General features: G+C 40.3%; 1 protein-coding gene across 3 annotated transcripts in view; it reads right to left on the bottom strand.

The window, feature by feature from the left end:
* Window positions 1–10,363: 10,363 nt before the first annotated feature.
* Window positions 10,364–22,092, bottom strand: part of jak2b (Janus kinase 2b) — a 268,366-nt gene continuing 256,637 nt past the window's right edge. For all 3 annotated transcript variants that reach the window (XM_059974879.1, XM_059974881.1, XM_059974880.1), the window contains exons 20-24: window positions 21,727–21,851; window positions 19,695–19,867; window positions 17,489–17,606; window positions 15,397–15,510; window positions 10,364–14,419 (exon numbers count right to left, since the gene is read on the bottom strand). In XM_059974879.1, coding sequence (XP_059830862.1) covers window positions 14,312–14,419; window positions 15,397–15,510; window positions 17,489–17,606; window positions 19,695–19,867; window positions 21,727–21,851 — 638 coding nt within the window. In that variant the 3' untranslated portion in view covers window positions 10,364–14,311. The remainder of the gene's footprint in view (window positions 14,420–15,396; window positions 15,511–17,488; window positions 17,607–19,694; window positions 19,868–21,726; window positions 21,852–22,092) is intronic.

Genomic DNA, 22,092 nt, shown 5'->3' with positions numbered 1-22,092 from the left:
GGTGGGGTAGCATTGCTGGTTAGAGAGGAGATTAACACAATAGAAAGGAAGGACATTAGCCTGGAGGATGTGGAATCGATATGGCTAGAGCTGCATAACACTAAGGGGCAGAAAACGCTAGTGGGAGTTGTGTACAGGCCACCTAACAGTAGTAGTGAGGTTGGGGATGGCATTAAACAGGAAATTAGAAATTTGTGCAATAAAGGTACAGTAGCTCTAATGGGTGACTTCAATCTACATATAGATTGGGTGAACCAAATTGGTAAGGGTGCTGAGGAAGAGGATTTCTTGGAATGTATGCGGGATGGTTTTCTAAACCAACATGTTGAGGAACCAACTAGAGAGCAGGCCATTCTAGATTGGGTATTGAGCAATGAGGAAGGGTTAGTTAGCAATCTTGGCGTGCGAGGCCCCTTGGGTAAGAGTGACCATAATGTGGTGGAATTCTTTATTAAGATGGAGAGTGACATAGTTAATTCAGAAACAAAGGTTCTGAACTTAAAGAAGGGTAACTTTGAAGGTATGAGACGTGAATTAGCTAAGATGGACTGGCAAATGATACTTAAAGGGTTGACAGTGGATATGTAATGGCAAGAATTTAAAGATTGCATGGATGAACTACAACAATTGTTCATCCCAGTTTGGCAAAAGAATAAACCAGGGAAGGTAGTGCACCCATGGCTGACAAGGGAAATTAGGGATAGTATCAAGTCCAAAGAAGAAACATATAAATTAGCAAAAAGAAGCAGCACATCTGAGGACTGGGAGAAATTCAGAGACCAGCAGAGGAGGACAAAGGGCTTAATTAGGAAAGGGAAAAAAGATTATGAGAGAAAGCTGGCAGGGAATATAAAAACTGACTGCAAAAGCTTTTATAGATACGTGAAAAGAAAAAGATTGGTCAAGACAAATGTAGGTCCTTTACAGTCAGAAACAGGTGAATTGATCATAGGGAACAAAGGCATGGCAGACCAATTGAATAACTACTTTGGTTCTGTCTTCACTAAGGAGAACATAAATAATCTTCCAGAAATAGTAAGGGACTGAGGGTCTAGTGAGATAGAGGAACTGAGGGAAATACATGTTAGTAGGGAAGGGGTGTTAGGTAAATTGAAGGGATTAAAGGCAGATAAATCTCCAGGGCCAGATGGTCTGCATCCCAGAGTGCTTAAGGAAGTAGCCCAAGAAATAGTGGATGCATTAATGATAATTTTTCAAAACTCCTTAGATTCTGGATTAGTTCCTGAGGATTGGAGGGTGGCTAATGTAACCCCACTTTTTAAAAAAGGAAGGAGGGAGAAACCGGGGAATTATAGACCAGTTAGTCTGACATCGGTGGTGGGGAAAATGCTAGAGTTGGTTATCAAAGATGTGATAACAGCACATTTGGAAAGAGGTGAAATCGTCGGACAAAGTCAGCATGGATTTGTGAAAGGAAAATCATGTCTGACGAATCTTTTAGAATTTTTTGAAGATGTAATTAGTAGAGTGGATGGGGAGAGCCAGTGGATGTGGTATATTTAGATTTTCAAAAGGCTTTTGACAAGGTCCCACACAGGAGATTAGTGTGCAAACTTAAAGCACACAGTATTGGGGGTATGGTATTGATGTGGATAGAGAATTGGTTGGCAGACAGGAAGCAAAGAGTGGGAGTAAACGGGACCTTTTCAGAATTGGAGGCAGTGACTAGTGGGGTACCGCAAGGCTCAGTGCTGGGATCCCAGTTGTTTACAATATATATTAATGATTTAGACGAGGGAATTAAATGCAGCATCTCCAAGTTTGTAGATGACACGAAGCTAGGTGGCAATGTTAGCTGTGAGGAGGATGCTAAGAGGATGCAGGGTGACTTGGATAGGTTAGGTGAGTGGGCAAATTCATGGCAGATGCAATTTAATGTGGATAAATGTGAGGTTATCCACTTCGGTTGCAAGAACAGGAAAACAGATTATTATCTGAACGATGGCCAATTAGGAAAAGGGGAGATGCAACGAGACCTGGGTGTCATTGTACACCAGTCATTGAAGGTGGGCATGCAGGTACAGCAGACGGTGAAAAAGGCAAATGGTATGTTGGGATTCATAGCAAAAGGATTTGAGTACAGGAGCAGGGAGGTTCTACTGCAGTTGTACAAGGCCTTGGTGAGACCACACCTGGACTATTGTGTGCAGTTTTGGTCCCCTAATCTGAGGAAAGACATTCTTTCCATTGAGGGAGTACAGAGAAGGTTGACTAGATTGATTCCTGGGATGGCAGGACTTTCATATGAACAAAGACTGGATTGACTAGGCTTATACTCACTGGAATTTAGAAGATTGAGGGGGGTTCTTATTGAAACATATAAAATTCTAAAGGGATTGGACAGACTGGATGCAGGAAGATTGTTTCCAATGTTGGGGAAGTCCAGAATGAGGGGTCACAGTTTAAGGATAAAGGGGAAGCCTTTTAGGACCAAGATGAAGAAAAACTTCTTCACACAGAGAGTGGTAAATCTGTGGAACTCTCTGCCACAGGAAACAGTTAAGGCTGGTTCATTGGTTATATTTAAGAGGAAGTTAGATATGGCCCTTGTGGCTAAAGGGATCAGGGGGTATGGAGAGAAAACAGGTACAGGGTTCTGAGTTGGATGATCAGCCATGATCATACCGAATGGCGGTGCAGGCTCGAAGGGCCTACTCCTGCACCTATTTTCTATGTTTCTATGTTTATAACTGCATCGATATGTTGGGACCAGGTTAGATCCTCAGAGATCTTGACACCCAGGAACTTGAAGCTGCTCACTCTCTCCACTTCTGATCCCTCTATGAGGATTGGTATGTGTTCCTTTGTCTTACCCTTCCTGAAGTCCATAAACAGCTCTTTCATCTTACTGACGTTGAGTGCCAGGTTGTTGTTGTGGCACCACTCCACTAGTTGGCATATCTTATTCCTGTACGCCCTCTCATCTCCATCAGAGATTCTACTAACAATGGTTGCATCGTCAGCAAATTTATAGATGGTATTTGAGCTATGCCTAGCCACATAGTCATGTGTATACAGAGAGGAGAGCAGTGGACTAAGCACACACCCCTGAGGTGCACCAGTGTTGATCGCCAGTGAGGAGGATATGTTATCACCAATCCACACAGACCATGGTCTTCCAGTTAGGAAAGCGAGGATCCAACTGCAGAGGGAGGTACTGAAGCCCAGTTTCTGCAACTTCTCAATCAGGTTTGTGGGAATGATGGTATTAAATGTTGAGCTATAGTCGATGAACAGCATCCTGACGAAGGTGTTTGTGTTGTCCAGGTGGTCTAAAGCAGTTTGGAGAGCCATTGACCTATTGTGGCGATAGGGAAATTGCAGTGGGTCCAGGTCCTTGCTGAGGCAGGAGTTCAGTCTAGTCACGAGCAATCTCTCAAAATGTTTCATCACTGTCAATGTGAATGCTACCTGGTGGTAGTCATTAAGGTAGCCCAATTATTCTTCTTTGACACTGGTATCATTGATGCCTTCTTGAAACAAGTGAGAAGTTGAAAATGTCCTTGAATACTCCCACTAGTTGGTTGGCACAGGTTTTCACAGCATTACCAGGTACTCCATTGGGACCTTCTGCCTTGTGAGGGTTCATTCTCTTTAAGACAGCCTAACATTGGCCTCTGAGATGGAGATCACAGGGTCTTCAGTTGCTGCAGGGATCTTCACAGCTGTAGTTGTGTTCTCCCTTTCAAACCATGCATTGAAGGCCTCATCTGGTTCATCTGGTAGTGAAGCATTGCTGCCATTCATGCTATTGGATTTCGCTTTGTAGGGAGCAAACCCTGTCAGAGCTGCTGTGCATCCAATGTTGCCTCCAACTTCATTTGAAAGTGTCTCTTTACCCTTGAAATGGCCCTCTGCAAATCATACCTGGCTTTCTGGTACAGGCCTGGGTTGCCAGACTTGAATACCACAGATCTAGCCTTCAGCAGACGACATACCTCCTGGTTTATCCACGGTTTTGGTTTGGGAATGTACAGCAAATCATTGTAGGCACACTCATCCACACAGGTTTTAATGAAGTTGGTAACATCGGCAGCATACTCATCCAGGTATCCCTCAATAGATGAATCCCTCAATCCAGTCCAGTCCACCGATTCAAAGCAGTCCTGTAGGCGCTCCTTTGCATGACCCAGGTCACCTACCTGGGACTACTGGTAGAGCTATATGAGTGGCTTTTCAAACAACATATGTTGCATTTTGTGTTTTGATGTCCTTGGCGTTCATAGATGTATAAGGCTATTAATATTGGAAATAAAATATTTCAAAAAATGTATATTGTCTAAAAGTAAGATTTTTTTTTGCGTCATACATTTTCCCCTTACAGTCTCCATTTAAATCTGTGCTGTGTCAGATTCAATGGACTGGAAATCCCAGCAAATTCTTAAGACTCATTTTGGTCTTGCATAAATCAGTAAGCCCGTTTGTACATTTGACACTGCATTTTAATTGCAAATGTCACTTCATTCCTTAAGAAAGGGGGAGGCTGCAGAAAGGAAATTATAGACCAGTTAGCCTGGCCTCAGTAGTTGGGAAGATGTTGGAGACAATCGTTAAGGATGAGGTTATGGAGTACTTGGTGTCACAGGACAAGAAAGGACAGAACCAGCATGGTTTCTTTAAGGGAAAATCTTGTCTGATGAACCTGTTGGAATTCTTTGAGGAGATTACAAGTAGGATAGATAAGGGAATGTTGTATATTTGGACTTACAGAAGGCCTTTGACAAGGTGCCATGCATGAGGCTACTTATCAGTTAAGAGCCCAAGGTATTATAGGATAGTTACTAGTTTTGTTAGAACATGAATGATTGGTAGGAGTCAGCGAGTGGGAATAAAAGGATCCTTTGCTGGTTGGCTGCTGGCGACTAGTGGTGTTCCACAGGGGTTGGTGTTGGGACCACTTCTTATCAGTATATCAATGAATTAGATGATGAAATAGATGGCTTTGTTGCCAAGTTGCAGATGATAAGAAGATTGATGGTGATAGCAGATAGTGTTGAGGAAACAGGAAGGCTGCAGAAGGACTTAGACAGATTAGGAGAATGGGCAAGAAAGTATGAAATGAAATACAATGTTGGAAATAAATGCACTTTGGTAGAAGAAATAAATTTGCAGACTATTTTCTAAATGGGAAAAATCCAAAAATCTGAGATGCAAAGGGACTTGGGAGTCCTTGTACAGACCACCCTAAAGGTTAACTTGCAAGTTGAGTCGGTGATGAGGAAGGCAAATGCTATGTTAGCATTCATTTCAAGAGGTCTAGAATACAAGATCAGGATGTTGAAGCTTTACAAGGCATCGGTGAGGCCTCACCTTGAAAATTGTGAACAGCTTCGGGCTCCTCATCTAAGAAAAGATGTGCTGGCATTAGAGAGGGTTCAGAGGAGGTTCACGAGGATGATTTTGAAAATGAAAAGGTTATCATATCGAGAACAGTTGATGTTCTGAGTCTGTACTTGCTGGAATTTAGAAGAACGAGGGAGAATCTCATTGAAACTTTTTGAATGTTGAAAGGCCTAGACAGAGTAGATGTGGAAATTATATTTCCCATGGTGAAAAATCTAGAACAAGAGGGCACAGCCTGAGGATAGTGGGGTGTCTATTTAAAACAGAGATGCGGAGAAAGTTCTTTAGCCAGAGGATGGTGAATGTGTGAAATGTGCTACCACATGCTGCTTTGGAGGCCAGTTCATTGGATGTATTTAAGGCAGAGATTGATAGGTTCTTGATTGGTCACGGCATCAAAGGTTACAGAGAGAAGGCCGGGGAGTGGGGCTGAGGAAAAAAAAGATCAGCCATGATTGAATGGCAGAGCAGACTTGATGGGCCAAGTACCCTAATTTTGCTCCTATGTCTTATGGTTGTAAATGTGGAGGCCTGGGGCTACTGTATGTAGAACAATGGTAAATTGAAACTATTGTCAATAGCTTGTTAGATCCAATTGCATTCCCATCCAAGTAATTGATGGCAACTATTAACTAATGAGACACTGAACTGGCTCCTACAGAAACCCATTGGTAATATTCTATGGAATAAAGAATTAACGCTTAAACTCCAAGACTTTCCTGGATTCATTAGCAATCTTCAAACCACACCCCTTATTTTATGTAACAGTCCTTTCTGTGCATGGCATATCAAATGCTTTCTAAAAATTTTGTTGCAGCACATGCATTGCTTCCCCTTTTTATAGAAAGATGATTTCATTCTCAACGAGAAATCATAAAATTGATTTTCCCTTCATAAAACATTGACTTATCAAGTCAAGTCATCACTTCTTATTGTCATTTCGACCATAACTGCTGGTACAGTACATAGTAAAAATGAGACAATGTTTTTTCGGGGCCATGGTGTTACATGACACAGTACAAAAACTCGACTGAACTACGTAAAAAATGCAGAGGAAAAAGAAACAACTACAGTAGAATACAGACCTACCCAGTGCACAGAACAGTGCAGGCATTACAATAAATAATAAACAAGACAATAGGGCAGTAAGTTGGTGTCAACTCTAGGTATTGAGGCGTCTGATAGCTTGGGGGAAGAAACTGTTACATAGCCTAGTCGTGAGAGCCCGAATGCTTTGGTGCCTTTCCCAGATGGCGGGAAGGAGAAGAGTTTGTATGAGGGGTGCGTGGCATTCTTCATAATGCTGTTTGCTTTGTGGATGCAACGTGTAATGTAAATGTCCTTATTATGCAAGGCAGCAGGGTGAGTCAAGTCATTGGACCATCCTCACTGAGGACAACCCAGAATTAGTTACCTATCATAAATCTTTCAGAATAAAGGGGACTGTGAAATAATCAACCATTAACAAATTGACTGTTTTTGAATTTGGATAAGGAAATACATTCATAAAATCTTGTCACCTTTGTCATCTCAGTATATCCCAGTGTGGTGTACAGTCAGTGCCTTACTGCAACATAGTGATGCATTTACCAGAAACACAAGAGATTCTGCAGATGCTGAAACATTGAGCAATGCACACAAAATGCTGTCGGAACTCAGCAGGTAAGACGGCATCTATAGAGACAAATGGACAGTTGGTGTTTCAAGCGGAGACCCTTCATTAGCACTGTAACTCCCAGCTTCCCACATCTTCCCCCCTCCCTCCACACCCACCTATGTTCCCCCTCACCTGGTCTCACCTATCACCATTTTGTATTCCTCCACCTTCTCATTCTGGCTTTTTCCTCAATCCTTTTCTGACCTGTGTGGGTAGGTTCAAGATCCTGATGGTTGTAGGAAAGTACAGAAGCTCTCTCTGAACCTTGAGGTGTGTCTCTAGGCACCTGCCTCCTGCCTGACAGTGGCAGTGAGAGGAGGGCATGGAACAAATTGTCAGGGTCATAGGCACCTGATAAAAGGTCTAGGTCAGTGTAGAAACATTACCCACACATAATTCTTTATTTTATTTAGTGTTGCAGTGCAGAGTAGGCCCTTTCAGTCCTTTGAGCCATGCTGTGTACCCTCAACAAACTCAATGAACCCTAACCTAATCACGGGACAATTTACAATGACCTGCTGGGTCTTTGGACCGTAGGAGGAAACTGGAACAACTAGGGAGAGCCCATGCATTCCACGGGGATAGTACAGAGTCCTTACAGAATAGCACCAGAATTTAACTCTGTATTCTGAAATGCCCTGAGCTGTAATAGCCTCACATTGACCACTACGTGACCTCTTCCCGTCACCTTAAAGTTACACCTTTGAATATTCAATATTTCTACCCTGCAAGAAAGATTCTGACTGTCTACTCCATCTGTGTCCCACAATTTTATGAAATAAGTTAGAATATAATAAACTTAAAAAAGTCTGCAGATGCTGGAAATCCAAAGCAACACACAGAAAATGCTGCAGGAACTCAGCAGGTCAGGCAGCAACTATGGAAATGGATAAACAGTTGGGACATTTTGGGCTGAGACTCTTCTTCAGGACTCCAGAATGGCCCTCTTGTACATCAAACATGAATTCCTGACTTCACAATTTACCTCTTCATGGCTCTTGCTTCTTATTGTTTACCTGTACTACACTTTCTCTGTAAACTCTAACACTACATTCTGTATTCTATACTACTTCAATGTGTATAAGAACAGTATAAGAAATAGAAACAGCAGTAGGCCACCTGGCTGTGAGCTCAGTTCCAACTCCCTGCCTTTTCCCCCATGGCCTTTAATTGCCCCAAGCTAGGCAAAAATCACAACTCTCTAGGAAAAGCTGTTTCTCTTCAACGCCGTCCTAAATCTACTTCTCCAAACCTTGAGGTTATGTTCCTTAGTTCTAGTCTCACTTACCATTGAAAGCATCTTTCCTGCCTCTACCTTATCTACCCCTTACATACATTTATATGTTTGTATAAAATACTCTTTCATTCTTCTGAATTCCAGCACATATTGCCCCAGGCGACTCGATTTCTTCACATAAGTTACACCTCTCATCTCCAGAATTAATTTAGTGAACCTCCTCTGCACTGGTCCCAAAGCCAGTTTTCTATGGATGTAATTTAAAATAAGTTTATCACTGTATCTCAGTACATGTGACAGTTATAAACTATAAAACAATACCAATAATACTAGAATATATTGAGGCAAGTTCCACTTTACATTATAACATTTCAAAGTGAGAATGGCTCATCAGTTGGCATCATGTGGTCTACACACTTGTCTTTGATCTACAGAATCTGGTTTAGATCTGCTGGGGCAAAAATCCTCCTCAAAATAATTGGCTGGAGGAAATTTCTGAGATGAGATCAGGCAGCCTCAAGCCAGTGACTGCAGGCACCCTTGCGGGGCAAAAGCATGCCCAGACTTTTCATCGCGTTGACAACATCACTGAAGGCTAAGAAGTCAGATGTCACAGTCTGGTAGAAGACCAAAGCTGTGGATCCAGCACATCAACTTGTATTCTTCTGCACATTGGTTTCTTGTCAGTCTTTGTGTGTAGATTTTCATTAACTCTATTGTATTTCACTGTAAATGCCTGCAAGAAACTGAATCTTCAGGTGGTATATGGTGACACATGCATTCTTTTGATAATAATCTTATTTTGAACAATTAAGAGATTTTAATGTGTCTTTTAAAATTCCAGGTTATTTCAAATCTGCTTCGTTCCCTTTCACAGAATTTTTCGGGCATAGGTGAAAGTTTCTTTTATACCTTCGGTAGATTCAGCAAACAATCTCCAAGTTCAGGATAATTTATCACACATTTCCATGCCCTTAATGAACTGTGCTGATGTCAGTGCCAGAGCTTGCCTGCAAAATTGCACTGCAGGTCTGGGAGCAATTTTGGGATTTCTGCATTAGATCAGGCAAATACTAAAGTAGGCTGTCAGTTTTACAGAATAATGCACAAACACCAACAGCTTGCTTGTATTATAACCACACAATCAAGGCTAAATCATGAATAAAATGTTAGGGAGCAGAATTAAGTTCTATTGAACAGATAATGTCAAAATGAATGCATGCTAAAGATACAAATCAATGTCAGTTTCCCAAATGAGAAGAAAAATTAGATTGACAATATCAGAATCAAAGACAATGTTAACAGGCATTTGTTTTCAAGTTAGCCTGTACAATATATCCGTTGGTTTCCTCTGGCCCAAGCTTATCAATGCACATAAGCTTGCTTGCATTTTTTCCCAGGGAAATACAGCAGCCTGTCCTGTTTGGAAATTATGAGTTTCCTGTCACATGTGCACATTGGAGAATCAGTCCTCTGAAAAAACTGGCAGGCTGAAAACCACTGGATTGTTTTTGTATGTTCTGGTTGCCAGCAAACTGGGGGATATCTACTCTCCTATTAAAAATTCTTGGGACTTCTATGGAAGGGGTTTGTCTGGTTCCACTCATATTGGAGTCACTTCCATTGGTATTGGGATGACCTCCATAAAGAAGCACTTCATTCACATAACTACACCAATGGTTCACCATTGCACAAAATTTTGACTCATGATTTACTATGAAAACTTAAATTTTCTTCGGGAAATATACTAAATCATTTGTTGATTTTAACTCTTTCTGTTGGCAAGCTACGGCTCATTCAGCACTGTATCAGGAACAAATCATTGTTCATCCAGGATGCCTTGAGGTATCCAGCCTTTGATCTGGGGTTCACATTCACAGCTTTAAAATAATCCTCTAGGACTCCTGTCAGCATGCAAAGTCTTGGAATTTTCCAGTTCAAGAGAATAATGCAATGAATCACTTGTGATAACAGACCAACAATAAATGTAGAGCAAGTAACAGCTAGGCTGCAAACCAACATGTACCTTTGAGAGGTTTGTCAGGTAACTGTTAAATGTTGCATTATATATTTTAACAGAGGTCAAAGAAACAAGTAAGAACATATGACTTGCTAAGTTCTTTTTATTAGTTGTAAATCCCTAATCAATAACAAGGCCACTTCAGTCAATGATAAAGGGATATTTTGAATAGTTTTTGCACAGAATAGAGTATGTCCTTGGTAGCTAGATGTTCGGCTAGTATTAATTCTCTGCACATAAGTGTTGGATACAGATAGTCACAGAAAAATTATACGAAAGTAAGAGGCCATTCAGCCCATTGTGCCAATTGAACAAGAACTCCCAGTCTAATCCCACCTTTCAGCTCTGGGTGCATGTAGCTGCGGTTCACAGCTCTTGTACACATCCAGATCTGTTTAAACGTGATGAAGGGCTTGGCCTCCCCCATTCTTTCAGTCATGAATTCCAGACTCTTGCCCATCATCAAAGTGAAAACATTTTTGCATTTTTGTTAGCTTCTAGTTTCTAAACCTCTGACCAATGACTTTAATTCTACATCCTTGATCCACTGCCCAAGAAAAAGGCTCTCCCAGTTTACTGTCCTCAGGTCCTCACCTGTCTTCCCCCAGCTCCTCTGATTCAAAGAAGAAAGTCTGATCTGTCCTCATAACTCTCATTTCTGAGTTCAGTGTCCTCTCCTCTAGTGCAATTACACCCTTTCCAAAAACTAGTGACCAAAATTACTCAAATAAAGAGATTCAAACTAAAAATGGTCCTAACAGTAGAGTCATAGATTCAACAGGCCATTCAGCCCACTGAACCTGCACCAACCATCAAAAACTGTTTACCAACAAGAGAAAACCTGCAGATGCTGGAAATCCAAGCAACACACACAAAATGCTGGAGGAACTCAGCAGGCTGGGCAGAATCTACGGGAAACAAGTACAGTCGATGTTTCCGGCCAAGACCCTTCGGCAGGACTGGAGAGAAAAGATGAGTAGATTTAAAAGGTGGGGGAGGGGAGAGAGAAACGCAAGGTGATAGGTGAAACTGGGATGGGGAGTGATGAAGTGAAGAGCTGGGAAGTTGATTGGTGAAAGAGATACAGGGCTGGAGCAGGGTCAGTTTGATAGGAGAGGACAGAAGGCCATGGAAGAAAGAAATCGGGGAAGGAGCACCAGAGGAAGGCGATGGGCAGGCAAGCAGATAAGGTGAGAGGGGAATGCTGAATGAGATGGGGAAAGGGATTTCCAGAAGGTCGAGAAATCAATGTTCACGCCATCAGGTTGCAGGCTACCCAGATGGAATATAAGGTGTTGTTCCTCCAACCTGAGTGTGGCCTCATTGTGACAGTAGAGGAGGCCATTGGGTTGACATATCGGAATGGGAATGGGATATAGAATTTAAATGGGTGGCCACTGGGAGTTCCCACTTCTTCTGGTGGACAGAGTGTAAACAGTCCTCCAATCTATGTCAGGCCACACCTGGAACATCAGACACATTATATGACTCCAACAGACTCAAAAGGTGAAGTGTCACCTCACCTGGAAGGACTGTTTGCAGCTCTGAATGGTAGTGAGAGAGGTGGGGGCAGGGAGGGAAATGAGCTTGGTGGGAGGATTCCATTGGAGATGGCACCATTTATCATAATCCTATATCAATCCTGCGTATTTCATCCCATATTATCATAACCTTTTGACAGTCACATCCTTTCATTTTGAAGGAGCATTTTTAGTTTGAATCTCATTCTCACATTCTTCTCACTGATCTGAAAGCTATCTATGGCCTGTTATTTTCATGTGGACTGTACCCCTGAATCAAAGTAACTAAAATCCCCACTATCACTGACAAAGAAATCTCGCACTTTAGACTTTTTTGTTCTTTAGTTCAACCTATGTAACCTCATTTGCAGACACTTTCAACATACCAGCCCTTTCCATTGCTCTTCTTCGACCAAGTACTACCACTTACTCTCCATTGTCCTGTCTACCTCAGTAGGAAATCCCGTAACTCAGATTGTTAACTTGCCATTCCAGCCATTAAATCCCTAATAGCTGCAATATACTTTCAAGTATCATTCAATGCCTTCAGCTGATTCATATCCATCTCTGCATTTGATTCTCACGTTTCCATTATCCTGCCAAGCACACTTAAACTCTTCCCAACAGCACTTGTAAACCTGCCTTTCAAGATACTGGTCCCAGCACTGCTGAGATACAAACTCTCTAGGCTATATAGATCCCAGGCATCTGATGCCTTTCCTCTTGCACCATCTCTCTTCATCTCATTCCTAAATAACCAGTATCATGGCCCTGTAACCCCCTCACCCCATTCTGGATACCTCAACTAGGGGTAAAATCCTCTGAATTCAATCTATCTAGCCTTGTCTAACTATTCTGAATATTGCTCAGATAGTGAGATGCCCTCAGGGATCTCTTGACTGCTCCTTTTTTCATTAGTCTGGCAGCTGCTCAGTCCCTTCCTTCCTACATTCGCTTGACCTGCGGACAGACCACTTTCTGAAGCATGCAGTCCATGCGACCCAGCGTTACGAATGGACTGCGATGCAATGTGACACTGATCAGCAAGCAGGACCCAGAGCTCAAGCTAATTTCAATCCATCAAACACAGCAGAGTCACACTGTGTGACTGAAAATCCCCTCCTCCTTATTTACAGAAATACCCATATATTATTTTGCAAAGACAAGCTTTTTAAACACTGATTAATCCCATACAGAATCTTTACATTATAGTAGTCAAACTAAAAAATAAGTCTGGTCCCTTTATAATAACCATGTAACAATCACAGCACGGAAACAGGCCACCTAGGCCCTCCTAGTCCGTGCTGAACGTTTACTCTTAATGGCATGATCTACTGAAGAGTAAGTCAAGGGTGTATGGGAGTTTGCATAGTTTGAAAAGAAACATTTTCAGGGCACAAGTGTTATTGGAAAGGCTGATATTTTCTCTCTCTGATTGTCCTTGAACAAATGGTGGTGCAGTAGCAACTTGGCCTGAGCTAACGGATTAACGTAAGTAAAGGAATACATGCAAATTAACTGCAATGGACTAAATAATCAACCCTGCATCCTCTACATGTAAAACAAAAGTCCCTGAGCTTGTCTCCATATAGTTACCTAAGCAGACATTATTGATCCAATTGTAAAAAAATACACACATAATTGCAGTATAATACACAATATTAATCAGGCTTGTACTAATAACGCATTGCTGTGTATCTTAGATCATACCTGATGTAGTAAATATTTCTTCTTTTGCAATTTTAGGTTATTTTGCACGATACATAAAGGTAATTTCTAACTTTTTTCACCATTGGATAATCTTTAACTTATCCCATCTCTGACATGCACATTATTTTGCAGTTCTACATTCGTTCCAAGATATTGTTTAATGCACCTCTGTATTCACATTCACATTTTCGCAGATTTAAGGAACATTTCAGCTCCAGAGCTTGTTTTTCTTTCAACAATAGAGCTAATTTTGTTTTAAGATATTTACACCATGGCATCATTTCCATTCCTGTCAATATTTCTTTATGCTGTAACCTATGGTAAGTGTAATGAGATTGCAATGTCGTATCCCTAGAGCAGTTTTAGATTTAAAAAATCAATACAAAATTAGAATTCTTTCTCTTATGCAAATAGCACACATAATACAGTATTATATTCAACAACAAGGCAATTTGGTGTTCATTGTAAGGGAAATTTCCTATTATCACCATTAAGAAGAGGAATCTCTGTAAAGGTAACTCTGCTACTTTAAGCAGCTTAAATGGAGAGCTACAGCATAGTTACAAAGCCCAATCAATTACTTTTTGGAATTCATCAGTTGGTTGCCCTGTGATTTCACCGTTGAAGGGCTGCTATTTCCCCAGGAGATGCGAAAGAAGTTCATAGTGATCCAGTCTGGCAGGACATGAAGGGACGATTCTCCTCAGTTTGGAATATCATCCAAGAGTGAATGCTTCAGCCTCAAATTGGATAAGCAGCAGTTGTGTTACGATGAAAGAGACTCAGATGAAATCTCTGCATATTCATCCTCCCACAGAATCCCTCATTGCGTCCACTTTCTGAGCAAGTTCTCTAAAATTAGGGCGCTGATCTGATGTATTCTTCCAGCACTCCATCATGATCGAATACATCTGAGGTTGGGAACAAATGAATGATCAAGATTAGAAAGATAGCTTTAATAATACTTAATTTAGAAAAATTTAAACATTGATTGACACCATCATAACATCACTGTAAAGTAGATAATGCAATATTTAAAGAATTTTTAAAAATTCTCAAGATAATGGGAAACATTGAGTTCTCAGGGAAGGTGTAATCATTCATTCGCAGAAGTTATTGTTAGTCTTGGAAGATTACTTTCTACTGTATCAGCAGGGAATATTACATATATTTTCTTTGCATGGAGCCTCTTATTACCATTAATGTGGGATTTTGGACAGTGTTTGGTTGTCATCTCATAAAGACTAGGCAATTTAAAATGTGGGAGTGCAAAAAACAAAGAGAACTTAAGAGTGATTTGTGTGTGTGAACATTTAACAAAAGAATAGCACAGCCCCAGAATATAAATAGATACAATGGGCTTGTTTAGAAGCATTCAGCAAAGATCTTCAGACTTTGCCATATTCAACTTTAAGTTTGAATCAGACTAAATCATATCATCCACCTCCTAGTCAGAGTGGTTCAGAGCTAGCACAAGCTTCCTTCGAATCTCATGGCTGTCAAACCAAGAGGATTGCTGTTTCATGAAATAAGAAGTTGTCTATCTTGATGACTGCCATAGTTCTAAAGGAAATATGGCAAATATCTTTCTTCTTGGCCTCGAAGAAAAATTATTTTAAACATTAAAAGAGCAGGGAAATCTCAAGCATAAGAAAATAATGGAGGGCACCAAAGATCTTCATTCAAAATACAGATGATTCAAAATATACATGCTCTAGATTTGAAGGAAAGATATCAATTGTTTTGGTAAACTAGGTTTCCCCCTAAAGGTCACTCATCACTATAACCTTCCAAATCATCTTGCACCCCCCCCCCACCCAGCTTTCAGCCTTCCTCACTCTCTCCCCCAGCATCAAGTCCAGCCATCAGCACAAGGGACACTCATTACCATGTCAGAACATTCTTCCGGTTTGGGCAGCCTTCTTCCTGCTTTAAGCAGCTCGATCAAATGGAAAACAATCATTTGTCCTTGCTTGTCACTGCCAATCATGCGCATGAATTCCTGAAGGAAGCAATTGAAAGATTAGTAAATCAAGGAGCAATGAATTGTAACTGTTATATTTATATGTGAATCACACATAAAAACCATTCACAACACATTTCTGACTGAAGACCTATTTGGAAAAGGTCCTGGAATCTCCTGGGCAAATGTATGCTAGCACAGCTAATATTTTTCCGTAGTAATATATATATATAATAAAATACCAACAATATGTGCACCAATCTCTACCTTTCCAACAGGAATTAGAGCAATGATATTTATAAACTTAATTAAAAACTTCCATAAAAGCTGAGTAAGTGAACATGACTCAAGGAGTGAACAAAAAGAAATCACTTCCACAGATACTGCCTGACCTGCTGAGTTCCTCCAGCATTTTGTGTGTTGAACAAAAAAAATTGCTGGAGGAGCTCAGTGGGTTAGGTAGCATTTGTGGAGACAGAGGGATTGCTGAAGTTTCAGATCAAGACCCTGCATCAGGGTTACGAGTGTAAAAGGGAGACAGCCTATAAAAGAAGTTAGGAGCTGGTGGTGAGAGGTGGAACCAAGCTGAAGAGGGAGATGTTAGGCAAAGGAAACAGGAAGATGGGGAAAGAAACAAGGACTGGAAATTGATAGGTGGAAACAACAAAGAGTTGCAGAGTTTTAAATTTGATTAGGAAGGAAGGTGACAAGTGGAATCTGGCAAGGATGGGGGTGACAGGCAAATGGAATCAGTAGTGGGAGGGAATAGAAGAGACCCAGTGAGTTAAGTGCATGCATGTTGGGCAGATAGAAACAGGAGCGTAAAGGGGAGGGTTAAGAAACTGGGTAATGAGGGGGCTGGAAAGGGGTGTTAGGTGAGAGAGCCTGGATGGATCAGAAGTGTAATAGGAACCCAGGAAGTGTGGGTTTTCTGAAAGTGGGGAAAAAATGATGTTTATGTCATTAGACTGCTAATGACCCAGGTGGAATTGCAGTTCTTCTAAAATGAAAGAATAAATTAACAAGTCTTGGTGGAACCAGCATTTTACAGTTGCACGTACCAAACATTACTATGTGCAGGAGGTTTTTACGTGGCCTAAAAACTGCGTGGCACTTTAAATGCTTTTTCTTGTAACATGCATACTGTGAAAATTTTAAAAATCATATAGTTTTGATTTTATTTTTTAATTGAAGCGTATAATACAGTACAACAAAGAAAACTTCTCACGTTTCGTAAACTTTTTCCTGCTGCATCCAATTCCAGCTGCGTGGCACCGAAAGCTATCTCTGAGGGAGCAATTCAGTTACGGCATGGCCATGCATTCACACAGCTTAAAGGGGACATCAGTATACTGATGTGTGCATCTGCCTATCTGTGTATTCTTTGCTATACTATTTATTACATCACTGATGACTCTCACAATGCTGACTACAGATTATTAAACAATGCACAGCAGATATTGCTTTGACCTCTGCCTGAATATCAAGCATTAACTTTGTAGCTTGGGGCCAGTTGCAGCACTGTGATGCAGACGGTATGTGGGTGATGATTGAAATGCACACTAAGGCATTTTCTCCAGCCTACACACAGCATTTTCCTTCATCTTCATGTTACTGCATTATGACAGCCATGGGAAAACTCCCTTTTGACTGTGACCCATTCCCCAAGATTTCTTCAGGCAAAAACGCAGCAGCTGATATCTCTGTAAGTAGCTGTTGTTCAGAGCAGTACAGGTTTGCACTTTAAAACAACTATCTGCAGGCTTTGTATTAGAACAGGTACATTCTTCAAATATTTCAGGGCTCCCACACTTGTACTGACAAAAGCATGAGTTTAACACAAAATAAAGCTTAAATCCAAATTCTTACAAATAAAACAATAAAAAAAGACGCAGTAAACATCCTTAAGATAGTAATTTTCATTAACAGTAAGCCACATTTCACAAAGAAGGTTTTCCTTTGTAAAACTAATAAAGTAGAAAAGAAAGGTTTGAGTCAGCAGAATCTGGAAACTCACTGATGGTGGACTTTTTGTCTTCTCACTGTATGTGTAGAGCTCATACAACACCACCCCGAAGCTCCACACATCTGAAAACACAGAAAACTTATTCTCCATTAGAGACTCCAAAGCATACCTGGTTAGGAAGACAAAAAAAAAGATATTTCATCCACTCTGTGAGATGTTCTGCTTAGTTACAACAATATGTAAGGCATTTGATACATTGAACCAAGATGACCCCCAATAACATTTCCTTCAGGTATTACCTCTCTCTCTATTTCCATACAGAATGGGAATTTAGTCGTGCTCACTTGTCAACAAGGGAAGTCAGATTCTAAGCTGTAAGGGAGCAGCAAGAGTTACTGTGTCACTGTGCTGCCAATGTTATCCTAGACAAACTAAAAATAGATTAATATGTTTCCCTGTTTCCCTGCACCTTCATGGGCCTACAGCAGGCTGTCTAAAGCAATAATAGAATATAAATTGGTATTGGTAATGTCCTGAGTTCAATACTGCCATTAGGTATGGACCTCACAGGGAAAAATGGTAATTCAAGAACGCTAATTACAATGAAATATATATCCCAATGACAATACAAAGCTCTGAGATGTTACAGACTATTTCTTTCCCTTATACAATACATCACAGGGTGCACTTCATGCACCAGGCATGGTTTAAACATGAAATTCCCAAAGGGACGTAGTGTTATCAAAATAATTATAGGCAACTCCATGGAATTTTCTTAATGTTGACCTACTCACTCTGAAGAAAGATCTCACTTGCAATACCACCTGTTATGCCAGCAACATCTTGAAAGCCTTGAAGAGAACTTCTTTCCTATTAATTTGTGTGGTAGCATCTTGGATCCCATCATTTCTGAGCTGCGCCATTTAAATTCTCATGCCAAGAATTAATGCATGGAAACAGCATGCCCCATAAAGCTTTAATTATTGCTTTGAAGAAATGAATTCAGTAAGAATATAATGCTTGGACGTGATTTTAAGCATGACCATTATGTGATTTTATTTTTTATATATTTTTCAATTCTTTCCACGAAACCTGAAGTCATTTGCGAACTGATGACATACTAATCAACTAGCAGTGTGAGTACAAGATTATTTATAGATGAATAATTCCTCTTCCTGTAACTTCAGGCACCACCTAAGTGCCAGCTATTAATCTTGTCTGCACAACCATCAAAAATGAATTTTTGGTGTCAATGAGATTTCACATACTTTATAATATAAAATGACTTTCAAAACCCTGTCTCTAATTTTGATAATTACTTTAAATCAGGGGTTCCCCTTTGTACCATGAACTCAGCAGTTCATGGACCCCAGGTTGGGAACTCCTGTTTAGATGAACAGTTCTAAGTGTGTCATTAATTCACTGCTTCACTTCAGAAACATGTTGAGAAGCCAGGACTGTGGATCTAATTTTCTTTAAATCAGTTCAAAAGCAAGTGACCACAGTTTGTTTTGGTGTTCTACACTTGTTAACTGCCACCATTCTGCAAGGAAAATTCTTCACTTATACCAATAAATGTTACTTAAACAACATTTCCTCATATCATTTCTTGTATTTTATTTGATATTATGATGAGCCTATTCAGCCCATTGAGTCTATTTGCTCTCAGAATAATCCCATTAAAATCCCTTTCCCTTACTTATGTGAATAGCTATTCAGCTTTGCTTCCAGAGATCAATCGACCTCCACTTCTGCCTCAGATCAAGGCAAGGTTTTGGGAGGATTGATAGTTTACTGCGCTGATACTACTATCTTAGAATGTTTAAAATTATAATCACTTATTTAAAAATCACAATAATAATTCACTTTTTGCCTTGAATTCTATTTTGCTAATTCTAATATCCTTAATCATCCTGTAATTTGAATTACATAAAGTAAATTAACCTTCCTGCATTTGTTCTGCCAAAAACCTTCTTTAAAAAATTGTATTTGTGCACAATTAATTTGTATATTTAAACACAAAAGATTTTGTAGATGCTGGAAATGCAGAACAGCACACAGAAAATGCACAAGATATTCAGCAGGTCAGGCAGCATCTACACAGAGTAATAGATAGTCAATGTTTTGGACTGAGACCTTTCATCAAGTCTTCAAAATCACATTCCTCCCCTTAGCTGCTGTCTGACCTGCTGAGTTTCACCTGCAATTTGTGTGTTGTAATTCATGTATCATATACCTTACTTTGAACTGGACTTACCAAAAGATTGGGCTTTCTCCTGGTTCCTTCACCTTGTAATACTCTTTGTCTTGTGGTAAAACCTTCGTCAAACCAAAGTCACCAATTTTCACTCTGTTCTCATTTTCTACAAGGATGTTTCGTGTAGCCAAATCTCGATGAATGTATCGCTTAGTTCCAAGGTATTCCATTCCCTGTAACAATCCAACAGAATCAGTGCTGCTACAATCAGACTATTTTGTTTCAAGGGCTAAAGTGACTTTGTTTCTATGCTATAGTAGAACAGCGGGGTAGATTGTGAAGGTGATCAAGTGACCCAGCTTCTGTCCTGACCTTTTTGTGTTGTCTGTGAGGAGCTTACATGTTCCTTCTGTGTCTGTTTTTGATTCTCCCAGCGTGCTCAGATTACCTCCTACATTCCAATGATATACAGGTTTGCTGTGAATTGTAGTGGTAGAAGAGTGGTATGGTCTTGTGCATCATAATGGGAACATAGGAAAGTTAACATGGGACTGTAGGATTAGTGTAAATGGTTAGTTTGGACACAGTGGATGGAGAGGCCTGATTCCATGCTGTATACCTTCTTGACAAAGTTTAAAATCAACACCAGTTTTGGGGGGGGGGTACTTTGGGGTTCTAAGATTTGTCTGTCGTTCATTCTTTGGGGCATTGCTCTGATTTCATGGATGGTTTTGAAGAAAAAGCATCTAACTATTCACTACTTCATTGCTTTTTCACCTTTCAATGACATGGAGGGGCTTGATGCAGTGACATCATTTTCACAACAGCAGGCTAAATGCCACGCAGATCCCCACATTTGGTAATCGACAGTCTGTTTTGTTGCTCTGAAAAAAATTGGGTGACTGTACTGAAACCATGCTCCACTAAGTATGATGTTGTGAAGGCAGTAAAGAACATCTTGACCTTTTTCAGCAGTGCAGCATAGTGTTCAGAGATCTCTTTCTGCAACCACAGGTCTTGATATGATTTTGTTGAATCTCGACTTCAGCTCAAAGTCATTTTGTAGTGAAATCAGTTCTTTCTTCATCCTTTCTGTTATTGGTAATTACAACTGTTCAGGAATGTATTTATTACCCAGGTTGGAATTGGATCGAGAGAAGAACCCGACATGTCTCTGACATGTCTTTATGGAGCTTACCCAGGTGGGCACAGTGTACTTGCAGATCATCATCTGGTATTCCTTTTTTCCCTTCTAACTCAGACAGAAATATGAAGATGATTTTGGGAACCATTAATCATTCTTAGATGCTTGTGAAGGTAGATTAACAATTAATATAATTGGGTCTTATTACTCAGGCTTAATTAGGCTTTGTAATAATTAATTTTAAAGAAAGAGGTCACATTAGAACACATTATAGTTTACGTAATGAACAGTGGCTTGGTGAAAGAGGGAGAAATTCTCCCAGTGCCAACAATTTGCCAGTGCTGGAAATCTGAAATAACTCGAGAAAAACTCAGCAGCATGTGTAGAAAGAGAAACACAGTCAGAGTTCCAGATCAATGATCTTGGTCAGTTATCTTTCCTGGTGCCTTGAACAGTATTTCAACTGCAACAGCAGCAGGTTTGACATGTCTGTGCAGGCTATTCTGGTAGCCAGGTGCATTGCCTGGTTTGCTAATAAAAAAACACCAATGCTGCTCACAAGATGGCCTGAAGATGTGAATGGCTCTACATAAGTTCTTTTTCACAGATCATCCTACTAAACAAGCTAGAAAAATTATCAAAATGTACATTTTGCATAGCACTTATAGCACAGAAGTGGACCAGAGAGCCACAGTGGTGCTAGAGTCTCATCTCTCCATCGAACCCTCCCTCGATGCATCCATGCTACTCCCTTTTTAACTGCTCTGTATATCAGCAAGTTCACATTTACAACACTCAATTTCATTGCTGCTTTATTCTCTTGTGGAGATTCGTTAATTAGAAGTGCACCAATTCAGTGACAGACACTTCATCTAAGAATTTTCTATTTAAGTGTAGAAGACTTAATTAAAATAAGGTAACAGGTCCCTGATGGTAATAATGAATTACCTTGCAAATCTGAGAGGCGTAAGCTAGTAGCTTCTTGCGATCAATCCGATCTTTATTTTTTTGTAAGTAGTCACGCAGGCTTCCGTGAGGCAAGTACTCCATAATCAATCTCAAATTTCTCCGTCCTGTAAAGAGTACAATCATTACAGCACATGATAGACTGGTTGCTCAGAGGAGGGCAGGGGTGGCTTTGATTTTGTAGTTGAAATACCCTGGTTTTCTTGGATGCGTAAGTCTAGGGAAGACAACCTCCAGGGCACTTGATCCCACCCCAAACCCCGGTTTAAGTTAATGCCACGAAATTAGACAGTACACTGCATACGATTAAAGGAATTATATTTATGAATCTTAGCTAAAGGGTTAGTA

This window comes from Hypanus sabinus, chromosome 7, assembly GCF_030144855.1.
Source record: "Hypanus sabinus isolate sHypSab1 chromosome 7, sHypSab1.hap1, whole genome shotgun sequence".
Classification (NCBI taxonomy): Eukaryota; Metazoa; Chordata; class Chondrichthyes; order Myliobatiformes; family Dasyatidae; genus Hypanus; species Hypanus sabinus.
The sequence above is the reverse complement of the archived record's forward strand: the minus strand, read 5'-3'. Positions and strand labels throughout refer to the sequence as shown.